Source organism: Hirundo rustica, chromosome 4 (genome assembly GCF_015227805.2).
Source record: "Hirundo rustica isolate bHirRus1 chromosome 4, bHirRus1.pri.v3, whole genome shotgun sequence".
Taxonomy (NCBI): Eukaryota; Metazoa; Chordata; class Aves; order Passeriformes; family Hirundinidae; genus Hirundo; species Hirundo rustica.
The window spans coordinates 13,121,191-13,144,569 of NC_053453.1; the positions used below are offsets into that span (position 1 = coordinate 13,121,191).

Below are 23,379 nucleotides of genomic sequence, written 5' to 3' on the forward strand. Positions count from 1 at the left end.
TTTATGAGAAACCATGCAAGACCGTACATGCTTGTGCAGGTGTGTGCTAGCCTAGAGGTAAGAAGTGTTGCTAAGAACTATAGATATGGTTGTTATGGTTGTTATTGCTTAAGCAAGTAATTATTTTTAGCTACAGCGGAAAAGGTATAAATACTGAGCTCTGGAATCAATGAAATGGCTTCATGCATTCAAACCATGGGGTCCACGTCTCTATCGATCGCCGTCAGACCAATGCATGATAGAAGTCTTGCTGAAGGTTTTCCTCAGCCAGATATTTTCAGCTACATGTTTTTGCCTGGGAGAGGTGAAGAAACAACTTTTCAGCATACCACAGCCACAGTCAATGGCCAAATGACAGCAATGTTACAGTGACATATAGCTCTTTCTGTGTTGCCCCTACCACTCAGACAGCCTGCAGTTGGTGACAGTCCTAGCACTGGCTTCCTCCATCACACTACATCCGTCAGAAGTGCCATAATCGGCCTTGTCAATCACTAACCTCCATTGCTGTTCCCAGTCCACTGCTCACATCTCCTCAGAAGTGCGCTGAACCCATTCCTGATATCTCTACTGGTATCTAGTAGGTTAATTAAATTCCAAGTGCGAAGGCTGGACAGGGGGTAAACTAAAGCTCTGCAGAAAAGACAAAGATTTGTTCCCCAGGGCTCTATAGAAGAATTCTCTATGGATCCATCTCTGCTCAGAACTAAGGGGAGCTCCATCTTTGCTCCTCCCTTTTTTCCTTGATGGGGTCTTTCATAAGCCAGTCATTGAGCAATGCATTCATACCTGGGATTTTTAAAATCCCAAGCAAAGTACTCCATTGTATTACTTTCTTATTCTACTCCAAGGGGGAAGGTAAGCAGAAGAGATGAGAAAATAAGTTACCCGTATACATATACCAGTTGTAAGTCTCATCACATAAGAAGACTCTGAATACAATACAACTAGAGAATGAGAGGTATGACACCAAATACTGGTATCAATAGCCTGGCTAAGAGAAAGTCTGAGACAGGCTGGGATTGGGACGTGACACACAGGATCTTAAAAATAAGGACAAATCTACGTGTTGAAGTTAATGAAAACACCTTCCTTGCACCAGTGCTTAAAATAGGAAAGAGGGTAGAAGATGACATTCTGACTGTGTCAGAAAAGACTGATAGCACAGATCTGGCCTGGTTTTTAAAGTGATTTGCATAGGTACCGTGTAGGTTTTGAACGGTATTCGAACACTGCCTTGTCCTGGGACCAATGTTCAGTTAGTTCAGCGTGTTTCAGATGCCGGGGAGGCTCAGGAAGGCCACCATCTCGTGTACACGAGTCCCTGCTTCGGCTAGAGCCGTCTTGTGGATATGAAACTTTCGTTCTGCACCGCTGCAGTTCTCCTGTAAACCATGGCCCGCCCGCCCTAGACGCTTGGCGGGAATCCCGAGCAGGCCGGCGGTGACGGAGGCGCGGGCAGGAGCGCTCCCGGTCCCGGTCCCGGTTCCGGTCCCACCAGCCCTGCCCCGGCCCCGCTGTCCCGCCCGGGGGCGGGGCCGGGGCCGGGGCCGGCTGGGGGCGGGCGCAGCGCGGGGCTGGGGCGGGCTCGTTCCGTGCCGCCTCCGCTCCGCTCCCGCCCCGCCGCGCTGACGCCCGGGCCGTCCTCCCGTGCCGCCGTGCGGGTAAGTGGCTCGCCCTCGGCGGCTCCTGCCTTGCGGCGGGCGGAGCCGCACCCTCCCCCCGCAGCCGCGCGGGGCTCCGCCTTGGGGCAGCTTTGCCCCCGCCGGCGCCGGGCTTTCCCCTCCGCTCCCCGGCGGGTGCCGCGTGTTGCCGGCACGTCCCCGGCAGAGCCCTTCCTCCTGCCTCGCCCCCGTGCCCCGCCTGCCCCGGCCCCAGCGCGTCCTCCCGCCCTGCCCCCGCAGCCTGGGCGCTTTGGCGGCTCTTCCGGCCCTGTCCCGGCAGCCTGGGCCCTGGCAGCGGCTCTTCGGCCCGGCCCGGTGCCCGCAGCGCTGTGGCGGCGGCCCGGCCCGGCCCGGCCCGGCCCGCGCCCTCCGCACCGCCCCCGCCGCAGGGGTTGGCCTTGGGGCGCTGCGGCTGCACCATCGCCCTCTCCCCGGTCGCCTTTCAATCCCACGTGCCTCGTCTCATGAGGAAGCCGCTTCGTACCCAGCGCCGCCGTGCTCCGGCTCTGTTACTTAGTGCCCTGCGGCCCCTGCCGTGCCTGCTCGGCAGGGACCGCGCCAGGAGTTGTAAACTCAGTCTCCGTTAATTCATTGCGATTGATGTTTATGCAGATAGTGGCTTTTATGGAACGCCTTTTAGGAAAAGGCCCGAGACAGTTGAGCGGTTGTAATAAGCGCCTCTCACTAGCAATCTGCACAAGCAAGGCAGTGTGTGCCTCCTCAACTCGTTTCAGCGTTCTCCTTCGAGCAGTTATCCTGCAGAATTTATCCCTGATGATGGCTGCTGTTGGGCACAGGATAGTACTTTGTGGCGTGTGAGTCACTCTTCTGCTGTGAGAATAGACTCTGGCAACTTTGGAGTGTTTATGCTTGACATGGAATTCTTCTAACAGTTTGTATAACTCAAAAACTAGGTATTACAGTGCTATGTAAGAAGAATGAGATTTCTTTTGTTACTACCTTTGGCAGGTGTCTCAGAGGATTTCACTGTGCTCAGTGCTGTTTTGTTCGCTATGTGAAGATACTCACAAGCCATCTAAAAGCCTTTTCCACTTCAGTGCTTTATAACCCAGCCTCTGTGAATGTTGGTACATGGGAAGAGAATCTGGAAATAACGGTGAATTGCTTCACTTGGCTATGACTTTTATTTATTACTCCTCTTGAAAGAAGAATTTTATGAACTTTTATCTGAAGACAGGTGCTTTCAGCTTGAAGGTACATTGTTTTGCTAGTTGTTCTGCTTTCTTGTGTGTGTGTCTTGTCACTCTTCAGGTCCTACATACACTAAATTTTATAAGTCTCTCCTTATTTCCCTTTCGTTCATTTATTTTTGTAGCATACATTTTCAGTTCTTCATTTGAGCAAAGCATTTTAGGTGTTTCTAAAACAGTTGTTCCTGCCTCTTTACCCTGGGCTGGTGATCTCTTCAATGGCGAGTCCAGGCCATGAAGTCAGCAGGGGTTAACTGGTAACAATTAGTTACCAACCCAGCATATGCTGATTGTCAGGTTAGTAGTGGGACTTCCTTTAAAAACATACCCTTTAAAGTTGGATAGATTATGCTATTTAGTGGCTGGAGAAATAATACAGGGTGATGTAGCTCTAAAATTCTGCTCCCTACCTAGATTAATTTCTCAATAACAACTGACTCCTGTTAATTTAGAAACTTGGTTGTTGCGGGGAAAATTGACTCGACATGGGGAATTTAGTTTATTATCAGTTAACTTTTAATTACCAATTGGCTAGTGATATACAAAGCAAACCACTACTTATACACAGACTTGGGGAAAACTCCCTTCTTCTCCTCTTCTCTTTGGCCCCTCAGGTTATGCTCTGTCCCTTGGACAAGGCAGTGGAAGTGCAGGAGGTTGGGGTTGGTACATGGAGGTTTCTTTCTGCTGGTCATTTCTTCTGCTCCTGTGTGGCTCCACTCCATGGGCCCCTCAAGGGTGTCCCTGCTCCAGTGTGGAGAGTCTCCTTCCAAGAGTGCATCTCCAGCTGTGTCCACAACAGTTGTCTTCTTCTCCAAGCTTCCCTGTGCCTTTTTGAACACTCTGTCATGCGTCTCCTCCTGTGCAGTTTTGCATTTGCTGCCACTGGCAGCTTCTCCTTTTCTCAGATGAACTGGAGCGGAGGCGCCGTGCTCGTCCGATGAGCTGGAGGATGGCAGGCAGTGGGTTCACGGGGCCAGCTGGAACTGGCCATGGCCACACAGGGCGGTTTATGACCTCCTCCCATGCAGCTCCTGCTACCAAAACCTGCACTTTATCCTCAGCACACTCCTGTGCCAGTTGGGTGATGCTGGAAGAAAGGTCCTATCCATGCCTAGTTATAGGAACTCCACTTTCCTTTTATACACTTAGAAATAAAAACGAAGTTCTCTCCTGTAGCTTGCTAAATAGCAATACTGTGTTGTGTCACTAGGGTGCTAATACTTTTGCAATTGTATTTATTAACGTGTTTGTCTGAGCAGTTGTGTTTGTTCCTATGTAACTGCTGATAACCTGGGTCAGGGCAGCTGCTTTCTCTATTGATTGCATTCATACATGTTTTCATAATATTGTTTTCCATAAAAATTTCTCAAAGAGTTAGTTTTTCTCTTCTTTTCAGATCTGAAGGCAGTGGTTCTGCTGACACAAAGGTGGCAGCTCTGAGCCCTATTCCACCAGTGTGAGTAGTCATGTTCTTCTCAGAGATTGTTAAATTTCTTTGTTGTTTTGTTTGTCTCACTGATTCAATGATTTTGATATCTCATCCCTCTTATGTTTTGGGCTGAATTGATGCCACCTGGAGATGAGAATGTGTTGTATTCTGTGTGTTGGAAGAACACAGAAAAGGAAGGCATGAGATTTCAAGTTTGGGCGAACTCAGCCATTCTCTTTCAGTCTTTGCAAGACGGAATCTTGATAGAAAAGGGAATAATTGAGGATAGACATGTTTAAGAGAAGGCTTGGAAACAAACAGTTTCTCAGGCACCAGAGTGCTGTTGACAGCAGAGCCTGTGTGTGTGCACAGGCGTGGAGGCAGCCATGGTAAAGGTGGGCAAGAGTGATGATGGTGGTAAATGGTCAGTGTAGTGGAGAATCTTGCTCTGCTGTAGTCCAGCATGCATGTTGCCCTCATAATTCCTTCTTTCTCCCCAAGTACTTATTGTTTCTAGGTGTTCAAAATGTTTACTTGATGTTTCACTTAAATGCAGAAAGTTTATGGTTTTCCTGAAAAATAGCGGGGGGCAGGGTCCTTGGAGTGAAGTGACTATGTATTGATATTGCTCTTAGCAGGCAGAAAATAAACCTTTCTTCTTCTTTCTCAGGGCTTCCTATCCTACCCTGTGCCTTAAACATGGAAACTGTAGAAATTAATAGTGTATCCTTGAAACGTCCTCGCCCTGAGGATGATGTGGCCAGTGCAGATGAAATTAAAAGACAGAAGATCGTGGAGAAGTCTAAGGCAGGGAATGACTCTGGGCAGAGTATTGAGACTATAACAGAACAACCTGAGGACATGAAAAGTGAAATAATCCCCAATGAGGAAAGTGAGGAGCAGGAAGAAGAGGAACTAGAGGGCAGTGATGAAGATGGAGATCCAGAGAGCTTTGCAGACATGATGAAGCATGGACTGACAGAAAGCGATGTTGGCATAACTAAATTTGTTAGCTCTCATAAAGGGTTTTCTGGAATCTTAAAAGAAAGGTAACTCTTTGTCTTGTTGCATATGTTAATTCCTTGTGTAACACAGCTGTAGTTCTCCATTTTCCTTTTTGGACTCACACATTGCAGTTAGATTACATGAGGTTCATTACTTTTTTTAGTGCTGAGGCTGAAAGAAAGATTTAATTTGGGACTGTTCTAGATTGTGACTTGTTTGGTTTTGTTTGGATTTTTTTTTGTTTTTGGTTGGTTGGTTTGGGGGTTGGTTTTTTGTTGTTGTTTTGTGGCTTTTGTTGTTTGTTTGTTTGTTTTTTAATTTATATTCCTGTCAAATGGAGCTCTGACAAGGAAGCTGTGTATGAGCAGAGATACATGATTACACTGACCTTTGCTGTTTCCTTTGCTCTCTGGCAGCAGCACACATAAAACCTTATGCAGTACACCCACCTTTTGTACCTCTCCTCAGTGCTGATAAAAGATGCACTGAAAAACGGCATCAAAACCATCCTCCTTTGGTTCTTTGCTTTGCTCTGACTTTTTTGTCCTAATGTCTCTAAACAAGTGTAGTTAGGCTTTAAATTATTGTCCGCTCAGTTGTAATGTCATTTACATTGAAGGGAGTTTTAAAATTCAGGATGTGTAATTTATTATATACATACATTATATATTTAATAAGATGTTTGGGTTTTAGTAGCTTTTTAAAATGAAACTTATAGGTTTTTAAAATTAAAGAGTAGTTTTGAATAAAACAAAATGGAACTACAAAAGCTCACTGAAGTGAGAATCACTGTTTCCTTGACTTAACAAAGCAACCTTAACTGCTTTGCTTACACACTGAAAAGTCCTTGTATTTAAATGCTGGCTTCATATCTAGATAATTTTACATAATGAAATTATATATACATATTAAGTAGGTATTTAATCTTTATGTGCAGCATTAAGAAGCTAGTGTAATCCTTCTCTAGGAAACATAATCTGTGCTGAACCTTCTTCTGGGAAATCTGCCAGTTTGGTTGGCCAATTTTCTACCATGTTGTAAAAGATTTGTGGGTTTGGGGGGGTTTTTTGGATCCTAGTTTTTAACACCTATTATTAATTCATTCTTGGCATTTTTATGGTACCATGACTAGCATGTCTAGACAGCTACAGATAATACAAGAGAGGACACATAACACTCCTCAGGAGGGAATTCAACCAATGCAGTGTATGTTTGCACAGAGGGATGGGAAAAGAGGGCTTGGGGATGTACAATAAAAAGCTTCCCATGGTGAAGTTTTATTCATCTTTCAACATTGATAGAATAGGAAATATTTTCTGTTTTTTTCCCCACTTTGCTAGCAAATGCTACTTAAAAATCATTTAGCAGTCGCAACACAAAACAACTGTGCTCTGTTGTAGTTTTTATTATTAGACGTGAGCAACTGGATTGAAAATGTCACGGTAAAATTCTTTCTTCCTGTCATGGAGTATGCAGAGTAACTTTACTTGAATGATGTTCTCTACAACTGAATAGTATAAACAAAGCTGAATTTGTCCTGCCTTCTGTAGTGTGGCTAAAATAACAGGTATTTTAAAGGTTTTTTGAAGTGACAGAGATAAAGCAGTAGTTAATACAATGCAGTAGAGTCTTAATTGCCAATAATGACTGGAATTGAGGATAAGCATTACTGATCACTTCAAGCTAGTGAGAAAATGAGTCAGAATAACTACAGCAGGTGTTTGGTGTTTTGCAAAGAAGTCTGCTGTATTTGGATATGTGTTCCTGTGGTATCCTTCTGGGGGTTGGTAATAGCTACAGCTTTCTCATGGTTAAGTTTTATGTGAATTGAATTACGTGAATTCAGAATTCTTCAGTAAATTCTGCTAACAAAATCTTTTTTAGGAAAGGACTTCATGTGATGTGGGATTTTTATTAATAAATGTAATGCATGTTTCTTTCTATCAGATATTCAGACTTTGTTGTCCATGAAATAGGCAAAGATGGACGTGTGAGCCATTTAGATGACTTTTCTGTTCCAGTGGATGATGAGGTAAATTTTGAGGTAAAGATTTGATAATGGCTATGCTTCTTAATGCTCCTTAAGCAAGAGCATTTAAGGACTGGAAGCTGCTCCATGAGGATTATTGGATGTTTGTTTTTTCTTCCCAAATATGTATTAGGACCCATCAGAAGAAACATTTACAGTTTTGTCAGATGAGGACAAGCAGCGTTTGGAGGAGCTCCAGCTTTTTAAGAATAAGGAAACTAATGTTGCCATAGAGGTAAAAATGAATAAATGATACGAAGTTTGGGATGGTGGCAGAGAGAGGCTGAGGGAAGGAGGCAGGGAGGGAGTGAGTAGAAGGTACATGCTTTCTGATGCATCTAGGGTATAAGAGCAATTTGAACGTGATGTGACAGATAACACCAGACTCTGTCCAGCTTAGGGTTTAATTCTGTGTAGTCTTACAGATATACCCAAATTCATGCATATGCGAGTTGTCACTTTGATTTTGGTGAGACTCTACAGAGTAACTTAAATATAGGTTTTAATTCCTGTGGTGTTTAAATTATCTTGCAGTATTTTGGTTTCCTGTGTAGTATTGTTTTAAAGAATAAGGAGGTTTACATAAAACATCTGTCTTGATGAAACACTACTTTCAAGGTCAGTGTTCAGTGATTTAATAGAAAAGAGGATAAATACGGTCTTCTGTAACAAGAAAGATAAGAAAATGAAATTAAAACCTTTATATTTTTAAACATTAATATATTTCACATATTCAAAGAATAACTATTGAGCTAAATTTGAGACAGAGATGAATAGGATTATATCTGGTAGTTTCAAATAAGGAGTCACACATTAAATAATCTTACCTAGCTAATTTCTCCTTTAAGGCAGCCTCCCCTTTTGTATTAATTTATTGGGTTTCTGCATGTATATGTATTAACACAGGTAATTGAAGACACCAAAGAAAAAAGAACCATCATCCATCAGGCTGTGAAGTCCTTGTTTCCAGGGCTGGAGACTAAAACAGAAGATCGAGATGGAAAGAAATACATTATTGCTTATCATGCTGCTGGGAAAAAAGCATTAGCAAGTGAGTTTCAGTATCACAGCAGATGGGTAAAGTAAATGCTAAAATTATCCCTAAAGTAAAAATTGTTAGGAAGTGCTTCAAGTGAGTGTGCTTCCTAATGTACTCTGCTTCATTTTTTCCTAGTTTCAGCTGATGCTGTGCATATCAAATGATTAGGACCACAAGATATATTTTAAATTTAATTTTCTGGGTTTTTCTTTCCTAATAATTCATCCAGTACAACCATATTAGAAGAGAGAACATTATCTCTACTTCAGTGGAAATAGGCAAAACAGAAGCTTTATTTTCAGTATTTTATGAATTTAACTTTCATGATCTTAACTGTTTGTGTAAGTGTGCATTGTGGATGTAAGAGAATGTAGTTGGAAAATGTACGTTAGATTGATAGAGTGTGTAATCTTGATTGTCTTGAATATTCATGACAAAATTCTCAATTACTTGAATAGAGACAAGCTTCTTTTTATTTTCTCAGAGTTATAGTTTCATATAAACATAGTTTATTCACCATGATCGTTTCTTCTGCTTCCAAGGCTGATTATATTTGCAGAAAATGATCTTTATTTGTTATAGATCACAGTTATTCTTTTGAAATAGTCAAAGCAATGAAAGATTTTCAAAATGAAGTGTTACCCACTTTAATCTTGCAAAATACTGTTTTGGATACTGGGAATAAATTAATGTGTTTTAGGGTTAGAAAAATTAATGTTAAAATTTGTTGCTATTGTAAGTTTAGAGGATTATCTACCTGCAGAATTGTGCACATTTAACTAAAGATACTATGGTTTGGTTTAAATTGGTTGCATTCCTCGGTCATTTCAAACTACTACAAATGATGGTATGTAAACCTACCCTTCAATTTTAAAGACAAAGGAGATGGAGAAAGGATAAGGAAATAAAGTAATTTAAAATGGAAAATGAAACAATTTTCCCTTTAATTTAGTTGTTTGTTTAAGGCTTGTTGTAAGCAAAAATGGGGATGTTGTATTTTTATTGGTCCAGTTATAATGTGTTTCTGTCTTATTTAGTCATGTTTAGAAAATATGTATGTTTGCATGCTTTTTGCATGGAGTATGTATACTTACCAGCACAAAATTCTCCTCAGCCAGTTTTGTTCTCTGTTGGTTTGTAATGATTTTTCCTCCACCTTTTCCTTCTGCTGCCTCCATTCTTGTTACAGTCAAGTGGATATTGTTGAGCTGATTTAAGGGATACTATATAAAAGAATTTAAGTATTTGAAATATGCTGAAAAGAATTTAGTGGTGTGTCTCTAGTATTAAAACATTATGTGGAGCACCATCTTGTAGAGAAGCATCATCTATTTAAACTTGGATTCCCCAGCTGTGATGCTGCAGGCACCTGTGGATTTGTTGGTGGAGATGTGTCAGTGTCTGAGTGTGTGTGCAAATGCTTATGGATGTAAGATTGAAGTTCTTTTTAGTCAGGATTATATTTATTTTTCTTGTTTATACAGCCACAAACATGTCTTAGTTGTGAATGGGCTCCCCAGGCAAGAAACATTTCAGAAGTGTTAGTGTATTAGCTGAGATACCTGATTGCTTTTGTTGATAACATAAAACATTACCAAACATGCTTCTTAAAATTTAAAATCAGAAGCTGCTTTGTTTCTATAGTCCATTTACCCTCCAAATACTTAAAATACTGTCTTACTAAATTGTCAGTAAACTGTTGTTTCATCATTGTCCACAAATTAAGTTTGTTGCATCTCCCTCCGATTGAAGCTTTCCATATGTTCACTGTTTGCCTCTGCACGATTCCATTCCATAATTGTCTAAATTGCTGTCGTCCACCACCTAGCTGTTGGATGCTCCCTGAAGCATAAACAATCCCATAACCATAAACCTGCATGTTCACCTCTAAAAACCCTTTGACAGTCTAAAAATTAAATGCTACTCTTTTGTACTCTTTATGCTCTGCATTGGGACAGAGGTCAGAACTGCAACAGGTAAGAGATGTTGACATTTCATACTAACAAAAATGAAATGCCAACCATTATGACCTCCTAAATAGCAACAGGATTGGCCAAACTTGTCACAATTTCTTAAAAATCCCTACACATAAGTATTACTTAAAATGCCCTGAAAGAGCCAAGAATTAGGCTTGTTCTATCTCTTTTTCATAGTGAAGTGTAGCAGTATTCATTTGGTGCAGAGAAAGTCTGCTAGTAATAAGTGATATGACTTATCAATTTTGACAGTACATGTTGACAACTGTGGTAAATTTTTCATGGATTTCAGTTAGCCAAGCCTTTGCCCTTCAGCCTGTATTTCAGACACTGCTATCTGTCTTTATACAACTTAAAAAGCATTTATCACACACCCTGCTATGAAAAAATAGATTCCAACCTCGAGTTTCAGCAAAAGGTTTGGAAATAGAATTTTATTGTCAAAAAATGTAACATGACTCTGAAACACAGCAATAAGGACTGCAAATTGTCCCACTGTTCCATCTACCCAGTTGAATGCTTTGAAGTATTAGGTTAGGTGAGGAATGGTTGAGTATCAGGGCTGTGGCTGCAGCCTCCTTTGGATAGGGTCATGGCTGTGATGCCCAAAGCATGAGGAGCCCATTGGTCTGTAGAGCATCTAGAGCATCCTTTTAGCGTAGATCCCATTAGGGCTCGCTTCTTGAAGTGTGTTGAAATGACCACGTGCAAGATGTATTAGTTAAATATAAAGAATGGTTCCAGGTGGAGAAGGTTCTCCTTTGTGAATTGTGCTCTGACTTACTCTCTTCCTTTCTGATGGCTGAGATCTTCATGGAGAACCACGCCCTTCCAGCTGAATGCAGTGTGTCATTGACTGAGTTTGAGTAGTGGTGGCTCAGAAGGGGAGACCAGCAGGAGTATGGGGTCTCCAGTTCAGGTCCTGTGAAACTCTGGGGGATGGGGGCTTGTGCTTGGAAACTGATTGTGCAAGACAAGTGATGCAATAATTCTAAGTGACTAAAACCTCTACATACAGTGTTTTATACTGTAGCATCCAAAACTATCTTTGCAGAAGTGTGTGCATGAATGGCAGCTTCTCAAAACCAATACTTTCTGTGTGAGATATCTGGACTTTATAAAACTAATGTGAAAAAACCCCAGTATTTCTCAAGAACTTCCTTCCTGCATTGGTGTTTGTATACTGAAATAAGGCTGGCTTTTTCAGTTAGCTTTTGCTGTTATGAAAGATGCTTATGCCCTTTTTTTACAAAACCAGGTATGTCTGCTTAATGGCTAGCAAGAGGACTTAAATAAGGGACTTCTTATTTAAAACAAAATGATTTCTTAGTTTTGTTCTGAAATAACAAGGAATTGATAAACCTCAGAACTGAAGGAACCTCAAAAACCTCTTTAGAATCTCTCTTCCCATTAATGCTATTGGCAGTGGATTATTGGAAAGTGAGTTTTATCTCTGGGACTTTCTATGTGCAAAGAGAAGCTTGACAAATCATTGATAGTTTCCTTCTCCAGAAAATGTCAAATAGTAGCACAGAATTGTAAATCAGTTGTTAGTCTGTGGGATTTGAAGTTATTTCAGCCTCTGGCCTTCTCTAAGCATGGCACTATACCTGCCATGGATTGTATGTTAAAGTCTCTCTTGTACCAGATTTCTTGCTCCCATTGGCTTTTTAAAAAGGGCCATCTTAAAGCAGTTTTTTGAGCATGATTTTTTAGGGTTTTGTAGTGATAGGAGTCATCCTTTTGCATGACACACAGAAAAAAATACTACAGAAATAAAGAATATGTCTGTACTGTATATAATAATGGTAGTCTTCCCACAAACAGGGCTCCAGTGGTTCTCAACTATTAATTATAGAAGGAGTTAGAAGAAACGTGGTGTAGCTTCTGTTGCTGAAAGTCAGTATAATGATAATGTTTTTGAGAAATTTAATCAGGTGATACAGCAATTACATGACTAGGCTATATTTTCAGATAATGTCATGAGAAAGGAACTGTCAGTCTTTCATTCAGGATTTTCTAGGTGACAGAACTCATTAAAGAGAAGTTTACAGTCCAGTGGAAGGGGAGGTCTTTTTCAATGTGCTTTACAGCTTTTGCTGTCAGTAATTAACTCTTTCTTTTTCATTTTTTTAAAAGCAGATGGAAATTAGCAGAACTTGAGTCTTACATATTTAGAATAAATGTAGCTGCAATAGCAAATACATTATTTATTTTTAAAGTGACACTTTAACCTTTTTATTTTTAAAGATCCAAGAAAGCACTCTTGGCCAAAATCTAGGGGAAGTTACTGCCATTTTGTACTGTACAAGGAGAACAAGGACACTATGGATGCCATTAATGTCCTCTCCAAATTTTTAAGGTAAGGCTGTTGTTTCTGCCATCCTGGCTGGTGTGCAGCCCTCCCCCTCTATGTTTGTTGTTGCAGTAAATGTTATGCTTCAGAATTATGTAAGAGCAACACAAGTGATTGCTATTCTTTAATTTATAGACAGTTTAAAATTAAAAGTTACTTTAGAACATCAAATTTAAAACGTAGAAGTTTTGTGAGGAGGTGAGAGTGGAACAAAATGAGCCTAAGAAATTTTAAAGACTACTCTACTGTTTCAATGGAAAAAGTCCACAATTGACATTGGCTGATCTGAGAAAGGCTTGGCAGCTGAAAGCTTCAATGTACGTAATCTGAATTAAAAGCCATTTTTTCTCCAGTCTGTGAATATATGCAAGTTTGTTATGAACCTGTCAGATATTGTTGTGATAATATGCTGATCCGTTCCTAAGTAGTTACAGTTGATAAACTGTTGCTCCATGTATTAATTTCTCCATGGCAACACAGGCTTAGTTCCTTTCACCCCATCAAGTGCAGAAACAAAAAGATTTGCGAAGGTGTGACATGAACACAGTGAATTGCAGAGGAAGAGCAGTTTTAAAATTGGGTCAGTTCAGTGATGTACTCATAGGGAAATTTCCCCCCTTCTCCCCTTCTTTTCCCTTTGCCCTTCTTTTTCAAAAAAAAAAATTTGTAGTCTAGGCTGTAACCAGTGAACTACTTGGTATTGAGAACAGAATGGCAAGAGCATTGTTAGGTGGAGAACTGCATGTAGTGGCAATCCTGCTACCCTCTGGAGCCCTTAACTGGAATAACTGGAAATATTCCATCTAACACAGGCTGTAAAGTACAAAGTGAAAAGGAAAGAAAATTTTCCTCTCAGGGAAAGGAGTGGATCAAATTTTAAATTAACTTCTTATACTGTCTCATAATGTGCAGGCATGGTATTCAAACAGACGTGTTTGAAGTTTAAGGAAGAAGTGGACATGATTTTTTTTTTTCGTGAAGTTGGTGGTGGCTGTGCATTTGTGTATTGAGGGAATGTATATAAAGAAGTACTTCAGAGTTCATATTTTGAAAGCACTGTTGTGTTAAGTGAATTGTCTACATGTAATTAAAGCAGAGAAGTTTCCTTGTGTTTTGTGTACTCAGGGATGAGATTAGAAAATGTCACACACATGCCAAATTGTAGCCCAGTTCTGAGGAATGTAGGTATATTTTTCTATTTTTAATTTATAAGATTAATAATTCTAGGCAATTATGCTGAAAATTATGTTTGATCTGTTGCAATTTTAATATTCATAATAGCTGTTACTGTTGCTTTTAAGAGTGAAGCCAAACATATTTTCCTACATGGGAACTAAGGATAAAAGGGCTATAACAGTTCAAGAGATCGCTGTTCTCAGGTAAGTAAAAGTACAGTCTGGAGTATTTGCACTTCAGCCATGGTAGCTTGGATATCTCACTAAATACCTAAAAGTGACACAAATGGCAGGTTCAGGTCCTGACCTTGTAAAGCACAGGTGTTAATGAAGGTGCCACATTCCTTTTGTATTCTGTGATTACTGCTGATATTTTCAGTCAGTGGTGCTCTGAGTCACAGGCTGGTTACGTGTACTTGGCCAAGGCAGTGGGACAGATTGCCTACGTGCTCTTAGGCTGCTTGGATCTCATGCAGCAGCAGCAAAACAGATTGACATGGTGAAAATAATGTCCCACTTCCTTCCTGGTTTTTGTTTCTGCCTTTCTACAGCTAGAATCCTATTTTCTTTCTCACTGCACTCTCTGAACAGTATCAGGAAAGGCTAACACTGCCCTTGCTCATCTGCGAGTAGACAGAAGGGGCAAAAAAAATGAGGAATTTTTCCTGCCTTAACCTACTCCCTTAAGTCACCTTCTAAGAGAAAGTAAAATTTACTTTGTCATATTCTAAGATAATTATACAGTTTCTGGGCACTTTAAATTAGTGTTAGATTCATAACTGAGAATGACAGATGTCTCCCAGTCATACATGACAATATAATTTATCTGGCTGGAGTATCCCTCCTGCACTTCTTCTTACAACTTTTTGAAAACCACACTCCTTGAGTGTGGAATTCACAGCTTGAAAGCCAGAGGTTTGATCAAATCCTTGTTAAAAGGAGAGCATCCACTACTGAACTGTTGATATATTTTCTCCCAGTGTTCTGTATGTGTGTGCATTAGCACATATTAAAGGAAATGCTGATTTGTGAACTGTGAGAAGCCCCAGATTGGCGTTGCTGCAAGGGCAGCTTTGCAAAGTGGTAACAGTTAACCAAATGTGTGGTGTAGCCGTCTCAGGTGCTGTTCCATTTACTTTATAACATTATCACATTCAGTGTTGTGTCCAAGAGCTCCAGAATGCTGTAAGTGTTGTGTGGTGTCTGCTCAGTGATGCCACAGCCCCTGACGCTCCTGCACAGGAGAGGGGACATTGCCAGTTGCCAGCCTGCTCTGAGTGTGCTGGCTGTGCTGGTTCATAAACTTCACTATCCTGGTAAAATTTTAGTAGAAGTGTCCAAGAGCAGCTTGGTGATGCAAAGAACAGGTATGTTTCCAAAAATACTAGCAATAAAAATGGCAGGTATCTGTGACAGATTGGATTCCATATTCCTTCATCTAGACGAGGTATACACAGCAGCTAATTTTACTTAACTCTGTATTTATGGCTGTGCTGACTGGGGTATATTCATGAAGTAGTTACTCAAATAACACAGAGTTCAGCTTGTGGGGTACAGTATACATCAACACTGCAATATACTTTTTTTGGAGTACATGTTTTAACATAGATGTGAAAAGGCAGTGCTAACAGTCTGTCACAGTATACATTTTCTTTTGTATAAGTACTCTTAAGAATTATGTATTATCTTCCTTTAGCTATTGAAAAGGCAACAGTCAAAAGTTGGGGAAACCAGCCTCACCATTTTTTGTTTTGTAATGGCAGCATTTCTGTATTTATTTGCTTTTCTAAGCATAGGGTTGGTCACTGTTGTCTGTTTCTTTTTAGAATCACTGCACAGAGACTTGCTCATTTGAATAAATGTTTGATGAACTTCAAATTAGGAAATTTCAGTTACAAGAACCATCCACTGAAATTGGGAGAACTGCAAGGGAACCATTTCACTGTTGTTCTCAGGTATGTTAGTAGGTATTTATATGGTTCAGTTAGAATTTTTTTTTTCTTAAATAGATAAGCGATATCAGTGCAACTTGTGTTACATAAAAGAAGTCCTGTTGGCAGGAGACTGTTGAATTTGATGCATGCTATATAATATTGATGTTGAGCTTTAATATAATGGCATCTCAAAATAGCATAAACCCTTAATCTGTCTATAACTTTTTTTTTTTTTTTTAATGCTAGAAACATAACAGGAACGGATGACCAGATAGAGCAAGCAATGCATTCACTCAGGGAAATTGGATTCATTAATTACTATGGAATGCAAAGATTTGGAACCACAGCTGTTCCTACTTATCAAATTGGCAGGTATGTGTTGCTTTCATCCTCTCCCTGTCTTTTTTTTTTTTTTTTTTTTTTTAATTTTATTCTTATCACCATGTAACTTAAGGTATTTTTGGGAACATTTTTCTAACATATTGCCTGTACCAGTTTTAAATTTAGATTCAAGAAATCTTGTTTCTGAACTTGCTTCAGCAGTTACCTTGCATAATAGCACTACTTTTAATATTGCATAAGTCTAAACACTAATACTTATTTTTTGATAAGTTGGCTAAATCCCTTTAAAATAGATTTAGTAATTTTTTTAATACACTTTCCTATTTGAATCCTAGGGCTATTCTACAGAACAACTGGCATGAAGTAATGGATTTGATACTAAAACCACGACCAGGAGGTGAGAACTGAAAAATGATACATCATGTGTTTCTGCCTCTCCTCCAAGAACTGTATGTTTAGGAAAAACTTAAGCCAGTTTAGCAGTGGAGAAGCAATCTTCAGACTCTCCCTTTCTGCCTCACTTTCCTTGCTGTGCAGTTTCTTGCAGTGGGGCTGAAAAAGGACCTGAATAGTGTCTGCTCAAGCTCCATGTGAAGGCCTCCAACCTCAAGTGTTCTGAGATTCTGTTCATCTCTAGTTACCATGACTGAAACTTTAATTTTTCAACTGTTTTAACAAAAGGTGAGATGGATGCTTTTTTTGGTGTATAGCTAAAATATTTTTATTTTACATCCTTTTTCTAGCTGAAAAGGGATACTTAGTCAAATGCAGAGAAGAATGGGCAAAGACTAAAGATCCAGCAGCAGCCCTCAAGAAACTACCTGTAAAAAGGTGCGTGGAAGGACAGCTTCTACGTGGACTCTTAAAGTATGGAATGAAGAACATAATCTCTGCATTTGGCATAGTGAGTGTAAAAGCTGGGTGGTATTTACTTGAATAAACCTTCTTTTGATGGTATCAGGATGAATTTAAAATAGACTCATTGATACTTGATGAGTAGAAGTTTTAAGTTTAAAAAATCTTTACATTTATCCTGCCTCTTTGCTGGAAGTACTGCTGTGTAGTAACTGATGACATCTCTAATTAATGTATGCATAATGAGCTTTCTAATTTTTACAACAATCTCTGGTATGTGGGAAGCAATACAGTTATACTTAGTAGCTATGTAAAATATGGAGCTGAGAATTGTGCAAATGTTCGGTTTCAGTTCAAGTTTCCTGTTGCTTTAAAAGTATAAATCAAACTGATAGTGGGCTAATGAATCAGCCTAATATAGAGGTGATGGATCCACTTACCATTTTTGAGTGCTGTAATCAAGATCAAGTCTTTGGAGAAAATTCCTCATCACTAGCAAACTACTGGGCCCATTGTAGGATCTGGGGATAATTTCTTGTTTATGAAGAAGATAATCAAAATAACACTGTGCTTTCACAGCTGCAAAGTTTACTTAAGATTTCAGGATGTTGAATATGAATTCAGTGTTTTATAATAGACCTGCATGTTTGACCTGTAGAATTAAAAAAAATGTATTGTGGGGGTTTTTTTGTCAATTGAGGCAGTATTCTTTTTTGTGCAGATTTCAAATGTATAAAAGCATTATTTCTTCACATATCCTTTTCTCATACAATGAAGAAAAATCAAATATGTATACTAAGAAACTGTGTAAGTCTTTTTGCTGGATAAGGTAACATTTCAAATATATACCTTTTTGGTTATGATTGTCAGAAAAGACCAAAAGATGACATCTTTCTAGTGTTTCATTTTTTTTTCTTTACTTCTAGATACCAAGAAATAATCGTTTAATGTATATTCATAGCTACCAGAGTTATGTGTGGAATAATATGGTGAGCAAAAGAATAGAAGAATACGGGCTTAGAGCTGTACCAGGAGATCTCATCCTTAAAGGAGGTAAAATCAGACAAAGCCAGTGATGCTGTATAGTTCAGATTCCTAGGAAAACAAGGCATGTAGCTGTTTGTCTGATACTGCTTTCATGGTTTCTCTCACCCATGTTAGCCCAGTGATACCTGAATTCATTGGCCTGTTTTAGACAAATTGTGCAAGGAATTGGAAATAAGGTATTACACTTCCATGACTTGTTTGTTAGCCTGTCTTTTCAAATAACTGGATAAGGAAGAGAGACTATGGAAAGCTGATTATTCTCAAGAATGACCTCAAACCTAGCTGAGCTATGAAGAACTGTGGAAAGATGTTACGAAGTTTTAACCATAGAAGTTTTTGATTGCATTAGTATCTTGTAAATTAGAAGCTCCACTCAGTTAAAACTTTCTTCACTAGTATTTGCTCTGGCATTTCCTGCAGTATTTCTCCTTTACATATGCTTGGTACATGGAAGGGGGCTGTTCCTCTAGCAGTCCTTACTTCATGTAGCTGTAAGTCACTGGAAGCCAGGCTGTGATTCTGCCAGTAACTGTTGACAGCCTTGGAGGGTGTTACTTTTCTTAGAAATGTTATCTGTTAAGTGGAGATAAAACATGGTAGTTATCTTTCTCAGAGTAAGCTTACTTCAATCAAAGGCTCAATTTTAAATTTAGCTGAAGTTAACTGTCACAGACATCCATACTGGTAACTTCATTTTTCTGCCCTGACTGTAGCCACAGCTGTTCACATTGAAGAAGATGATGTTGATAACTACACTATCCATGATGTAGTGATGCCATTGCCTGGATTTGATGTTATTTATCCAAAGCATAAAAGTAAGTCTGACTGTTAACTGAAAACATAAGTCTGCTTTAAGATTGTTCTTAAAGGAAACATTGGATCTACTCATCCTTGGTGACTTTTAAAGCAATACATCACTTTAGATCTCTAAAACATTAATGTCAGCCTTTTGTTGCTGCCAGGGTGCTCTGCTCAGTCTCCTTCCTATTGGGAATCCCAGATGACAGCAGAGCAGTTTCTCACTAACCTGTACCACTGCAAGGAGTTAATCAGGTACAGGATTTTGTCCTTGATGAATTTCATGAGGCTCCTCTTAGCCCATTCCTCTAGAGGGCCTCGGTCCCTCTGAATGACACTCCTGTCCTTGCATGTATTGAATGCCACCCTAGCTTGGTTTAGCCCACAGTTTGGTTGGAGTAAATTCCAGCTCTTCTCCACTATTTCACAGGATACATCCCAGTTTCTTGAGGAACTCTTCTTTTAGGTAGAGCTGTAGCCATTAGTGACTGTACTTTGAGATGCTGAGCCAGACAGCAGTTACCCACTTACCAGCCCACTCACTGTAATGTTCTAACCTTGGACACAAAGATGCTGTGGGAATACATTGACAGTCTTGCTAAAGGCAAGGCAGGCAACAGTCCCTGCTCTCCCCTTGTCCACTGTGTAATAATTTCATCATAGAAGACAGCAAGATTGGTGGGTTCTTTGCTTTTTCTCTTCCTTTTTCTTGCCCTTATTAAAACCACAGTCATTGTGTGTCCAAAGAGGATTACCTCCATTATTTTTCCCAGGGACCAGAGTGAGCCTGACTTGTTTGTAATTCCCTAATTATCTTTCCTGCTTTCCAAAGCTGGGTGTAACACTTGGTTTTCTGCAGTTGTCTGACACATCCCTAGATCTGCACAATCCCTGAGATGATAGAAAAAAACTTCACCATGATGTGAGCCAGCTCTCTCACCCTGTGTCTTCACCCACTACTGGCAGTCCCTCTCTTTCTTAACCTTGCCTCTAAGAGAGGCCTGGGGCTCTTTGCTGGTCAATCTGAGGTAAAAGAGGTGCTGAGATGATCAGCCTTTTGTCTGTCACTAGACCAGCTGCCCCCTTTAGCACCAGGCCATCACTTTCCTTGTATTCTTTCATTCCTGATGTTGCAGCAGAACTCTTGTTGGTCTTGATGTCATTTTCTACTTTCAGCTGTAGCTGAGCTTTGACTTTCCTAACACCATTTCTGTGTGCCTGGACAGTGCTGGTATTGTCCCTCTTTGTAGCTGGCCCTAGGTTTCACCTGTTCTGTGTGTTCTTATTGATGAAGTTAGTCATGAGTTCCCTGCACATTTTCCTCAGTATTGGATTGAATTGTTCTGGTTTTTGATTGTCAAATTGTCAACTGATTTCTCTCTGCTGCTTTTTAATGAGAGAGTAATAGGTAGTCTGGCTCTTGAATTTTTTTCCGTGTACCTGAGATTAGTCCTGTGAAGTCTAGAAAATTGAAAAGCATATATGAGATGGCATTTAAATGTCAATAAAATATTTTGTAAATTTTGTTTAGAGATTAAATTTGATTTGATATGTTCTTTGTTACTGCCTCTACTAATCAGGTTGTAGAAGTAAACAGGTAATAAGATTTGCAGTAATTTTAAACTTCTGTGTAGCATTTATCCCATATATGCTGAAAACTACTAAATATAAGGGGAGGGAACAATCCATGAAAACAGGCTTCTTAAATTGCCACACTACATTTTCTCCTATTAAATATTTTCCTCTCTTGCAGTTGGTGAGGCCTACAAGGAGATGCTGGTAGCTGACAACCTTGATATCAACAACATGAGGCATAAAATCAGAGATTACTCACTTTCTGGAGCATACAGAAAGATTATAATTCGGCCTCAGAATGTCAATTGGTGAGTGGAAGCATAGAGGAAATTACCTTGAATTGACAGCATAGAGTTTATTTAAGTACAAAACAAGACGAGACTGAACCATGAGACATCCACACAGACTGAAACATAGGTAGAGAGGAATCTTGCTGCACTTGTCTCATATTTTTAATGCAGCTGAAGTGGAACTATACCCTTATTTTTTCCTTGGTTCTCTGGTTCTGTGGTAGAGGAATATCAAGACATCTATCTCATTGTTCGCTCCGTGCAAGGGCTTGCCTGAGCACTTCATAGATAACTACTTACGTTGAAACAATGATAGATAATATTCAAAACAGGGTGGTTTTTTTGTAGTCTTGCTATAAGAAAGTTGGTCTCCAATTACCTGTCAATCAGAAAAATTCATATCACTTCAACCTACTAAATCACTGTTGTTAGCCTAGTTTTCATATGGGAACTGAATAAATACCTTTTAAACAGGGAACTGTACAAATGTGCAGTTAGATATGATCAGTGATGCACAGAATAAAATATAGAGGGTTTAGGAGGGAGCACAAAATTGCAAATATTTATACACTTAAAACACCAGCACTAATTAATATTAAACTTATCTACTTCCCAGTTAGTTTTTCAGCCTCATGGTTACATATGGGATTTCTGTTAAATGAACGGCAGAAACCGTAGAATGTGTTTAAGCCCTTTCAGAGTTTGGGTGACTGAAAGGCTTCACTCCTGCTAGGTACTCTTAGAGTTGACACCATTCTTCCCTTAATTTCATGAACTATACTTCTTGTATAGTTGGAAATTCTGGCAGCACACAAGGGCAAACAGATGAATTATGCAAAGAAACTTCTCACTAACTTACAGTTGTTTTTTAATGATCTTCATAAAGCCAAAGCAAGTCTTCTGCATAAAGCTTTGCCTAATTCATTATTTTGCCTAATTCAATTTCAGTTGGAAACGCCAAATTGCAATAATAATATTATTATAATAAATACATGCTTATATAAAATGTGTTAACCTAAATAATTTAAAATAATAATAAATTTTATGTATATTATAAAGGGAAGTTGTTGCATATGATGATCCTAAAATCCCATTATTTACTACGGATTTGGATAAACTGGAAGGAAAACCATTACCTGTTCTCCCTACAGGTAAGTTGATTTTTCTGCTGGCTTGCTAAATGGAAGTTTGATCTAGCTGTTGCTTTCAACTGCTACATATTGAAAGCTCTTTTAAGGAAGAGCTTTTATTTAACTATTGACTGTTAAGCAGTGGTAGCAGTGATGTCTAAAGCCAGGTATCTAAATAAGGGCCCTAATTCCTTGAGGGTGCATCTGTACTGACTGTTACATTTTCTTACAGGCATCTGTAAAATCAAGTAAATGCCTATCAGTAAATGTCTGCAACTAACAAAGGTGGAATTAAGGCACAAATCATCTGTATACTGAACTTGTATTATCAGTGCTGAACACAGATGACTCAAATACCTAACTGTGATCACGAGGAGTTCTGATGCTGCTTTCCAGAAAAGTGAAGACAGGCTAGGAAGTCAGTCTGAAAGAACAAATGTTTGCTTTTAAAAGAAGAAAACTCTGAAACCTTCTGGCATTTCCAGAAGCACTTTGTGCTGAGAGAAAATGCTAAAAAATTGTTTCATTAAATTTTTCACTGTGGATATAAACAGGAGTGTGATGGTGGTCGTGGTTTTGCTTTATGGGCTGGAGAAGTTGGTTGTGGAAGCTGTTAGTCCAGTTTAGATGGCATCCAGAAAAAGCATTATATATGCCCTTAACCACTTGTTCTTGCTTTTTGTCTCTTTTACCTTCCGATAGATGGCAAATTCAGGGCACTAAAGATGGAGTTCTCCCTTCCCCCATCCACTTACGCTACCATGGCGATTCGAGAAGTTTTGAAAATGGACACCAGCATAAAAAACCAGACACAACTGAATACTACCTGGTTGCGCTGAATGAACTGCAAAACTACTTAATTTTAACGAACAAAGTGTTTTCTTATTTACATGTTCTGTACAAATCTTCAAAGAGTCACAGTAAGAGATTTGTATTTTTTTAAGTTTTTTTAGTGCTAGCATTTAACTTCAGTAGTCCTTTGCAAGATGGTGACTGTAATATAATACAGATTTTAGTGACTGGTGCTTTTTACTGAATGAGTAAGTTGCTTGAGCTGTAACATGGGTGCATTTTTAGAATTGAGCTTAGAATGGCGTCAGACCTGCAAGAATGTTTAGCTTGCTTTTTTGTGCAAGCACTGAATGTTTTCATGAGTTCAGCCCACCTTGAAGTCTTTTCAAATACAATGAATTACATGGAGAAAGATGGATTACAACAAAATTAAGATACTGATGAACACAGGAGTTGCTGGAGTTTTGCTGGTAGCATTTGCACTGATGCGGTAGCGGATTCTGTTAGCAAGGCTTTTGTGTGCTGTAAAGCTCTTTTAAATATTTTGACTTTTCACTGAGAAAATACTTGTATTTTCCAACTAATGCCTGTACCAAAGAACAGGTACTAAAAATAAATCTAACCTGAAACTCTGAGCGTGTATCAGTAAATGCTGCCTTTGCCCCTGTCCCTTGCCCTTTGTTGGTGGGGAATGAGCCGGCCTTCCTGTCGGGGAAAAAAAAATACTGT

General features: G+C 39.5%; 1 protein-coding gene across 5 annotated transcripts; it reads left to right on the forward strand.

Annotated features, from left to right (window-relative positions):
* The first annotated feature begins 1,602 nt into the window (after positions 1-1,602).
* PUS7 (pseudouridine synthase 7) lies at positions 1,603-23,285 on the forward strand. 5 transcript variants are annotated; one of them, XM_040061096.1, is made up of 18 exons: positions 1,603-1,664; positions 2,634-2,879; positions 4,275-4,334; positions 4,978-5,356; positions 7,260-7,356; positions 7,475-7,576; positions 8,248-8,392; positions 12,607-12,718; positions 14,014-14,091; positions 15,714-15,842; positions 16,068-16,193; positions 16,499-16,560; positions 16,907-17,067; positions 17,945-18,071; positions 18,779-18,880; positions 20,617-20,746; positions 21,788-21,879; positions 22,561-23,285. In XM_040061096.1, the coding sequence occupies exons 4-18, from the start codon at positions 5,007-5,009 to the stop codon at positions 22,695-22,697; spliced, it is 1,950 nt and encodes a 649-aa protein (XP_039917030.1). In that variant the 5' UTR covers positions 1,603-1,664; positions 2,634-2,879; positions 4,275-4,334; positions 4,978-5,006; the 3' UTR covers positions 22,698-23,285. The 5 variants fall into 5 exon arrangements, with proteins under 5 accessions (XP_039917030.1, XP_039917034.1, XP_039917035.1 ...); XM_040061100.1 differs by having other exon boundaries at positions 7,260-7,344; XM_040061098.2 differs by lacking the exon at positions 1,603-1,664 and adding an exon at positions 2,087-2,479.
* Positions 23,286-23,379: the final 94 nt, after the last annotated feature.

What these genes read in the sequence shown, in the direction of transcription:
- PUS7 (XM_040061096.1), top strand. Translation starts at nt 5,007, where the DNA reads ATGGAAACTGTAGAAATTAATAGTGTATCCTTGAAACGTCCTCGCCCT. An exon ending in CAAGAGATCGCTGTTCTCAG is followed by an intron (nt 14,092 to 15,713) that starts GTAAGTAAAAGT and finishes GTTTCTTTTTAG; the next exon opens with AATCACTGCACAGAGACTTG. An exon ending in ATTACCTGTTCTCCCTACAG is followed by an intron (nt 21,880 to 22,560) that starts GTAAGTTGATTT and finishes ACCTTCCGATAG; the next exon opens with ATGGCAAATTCAGGGCACTA.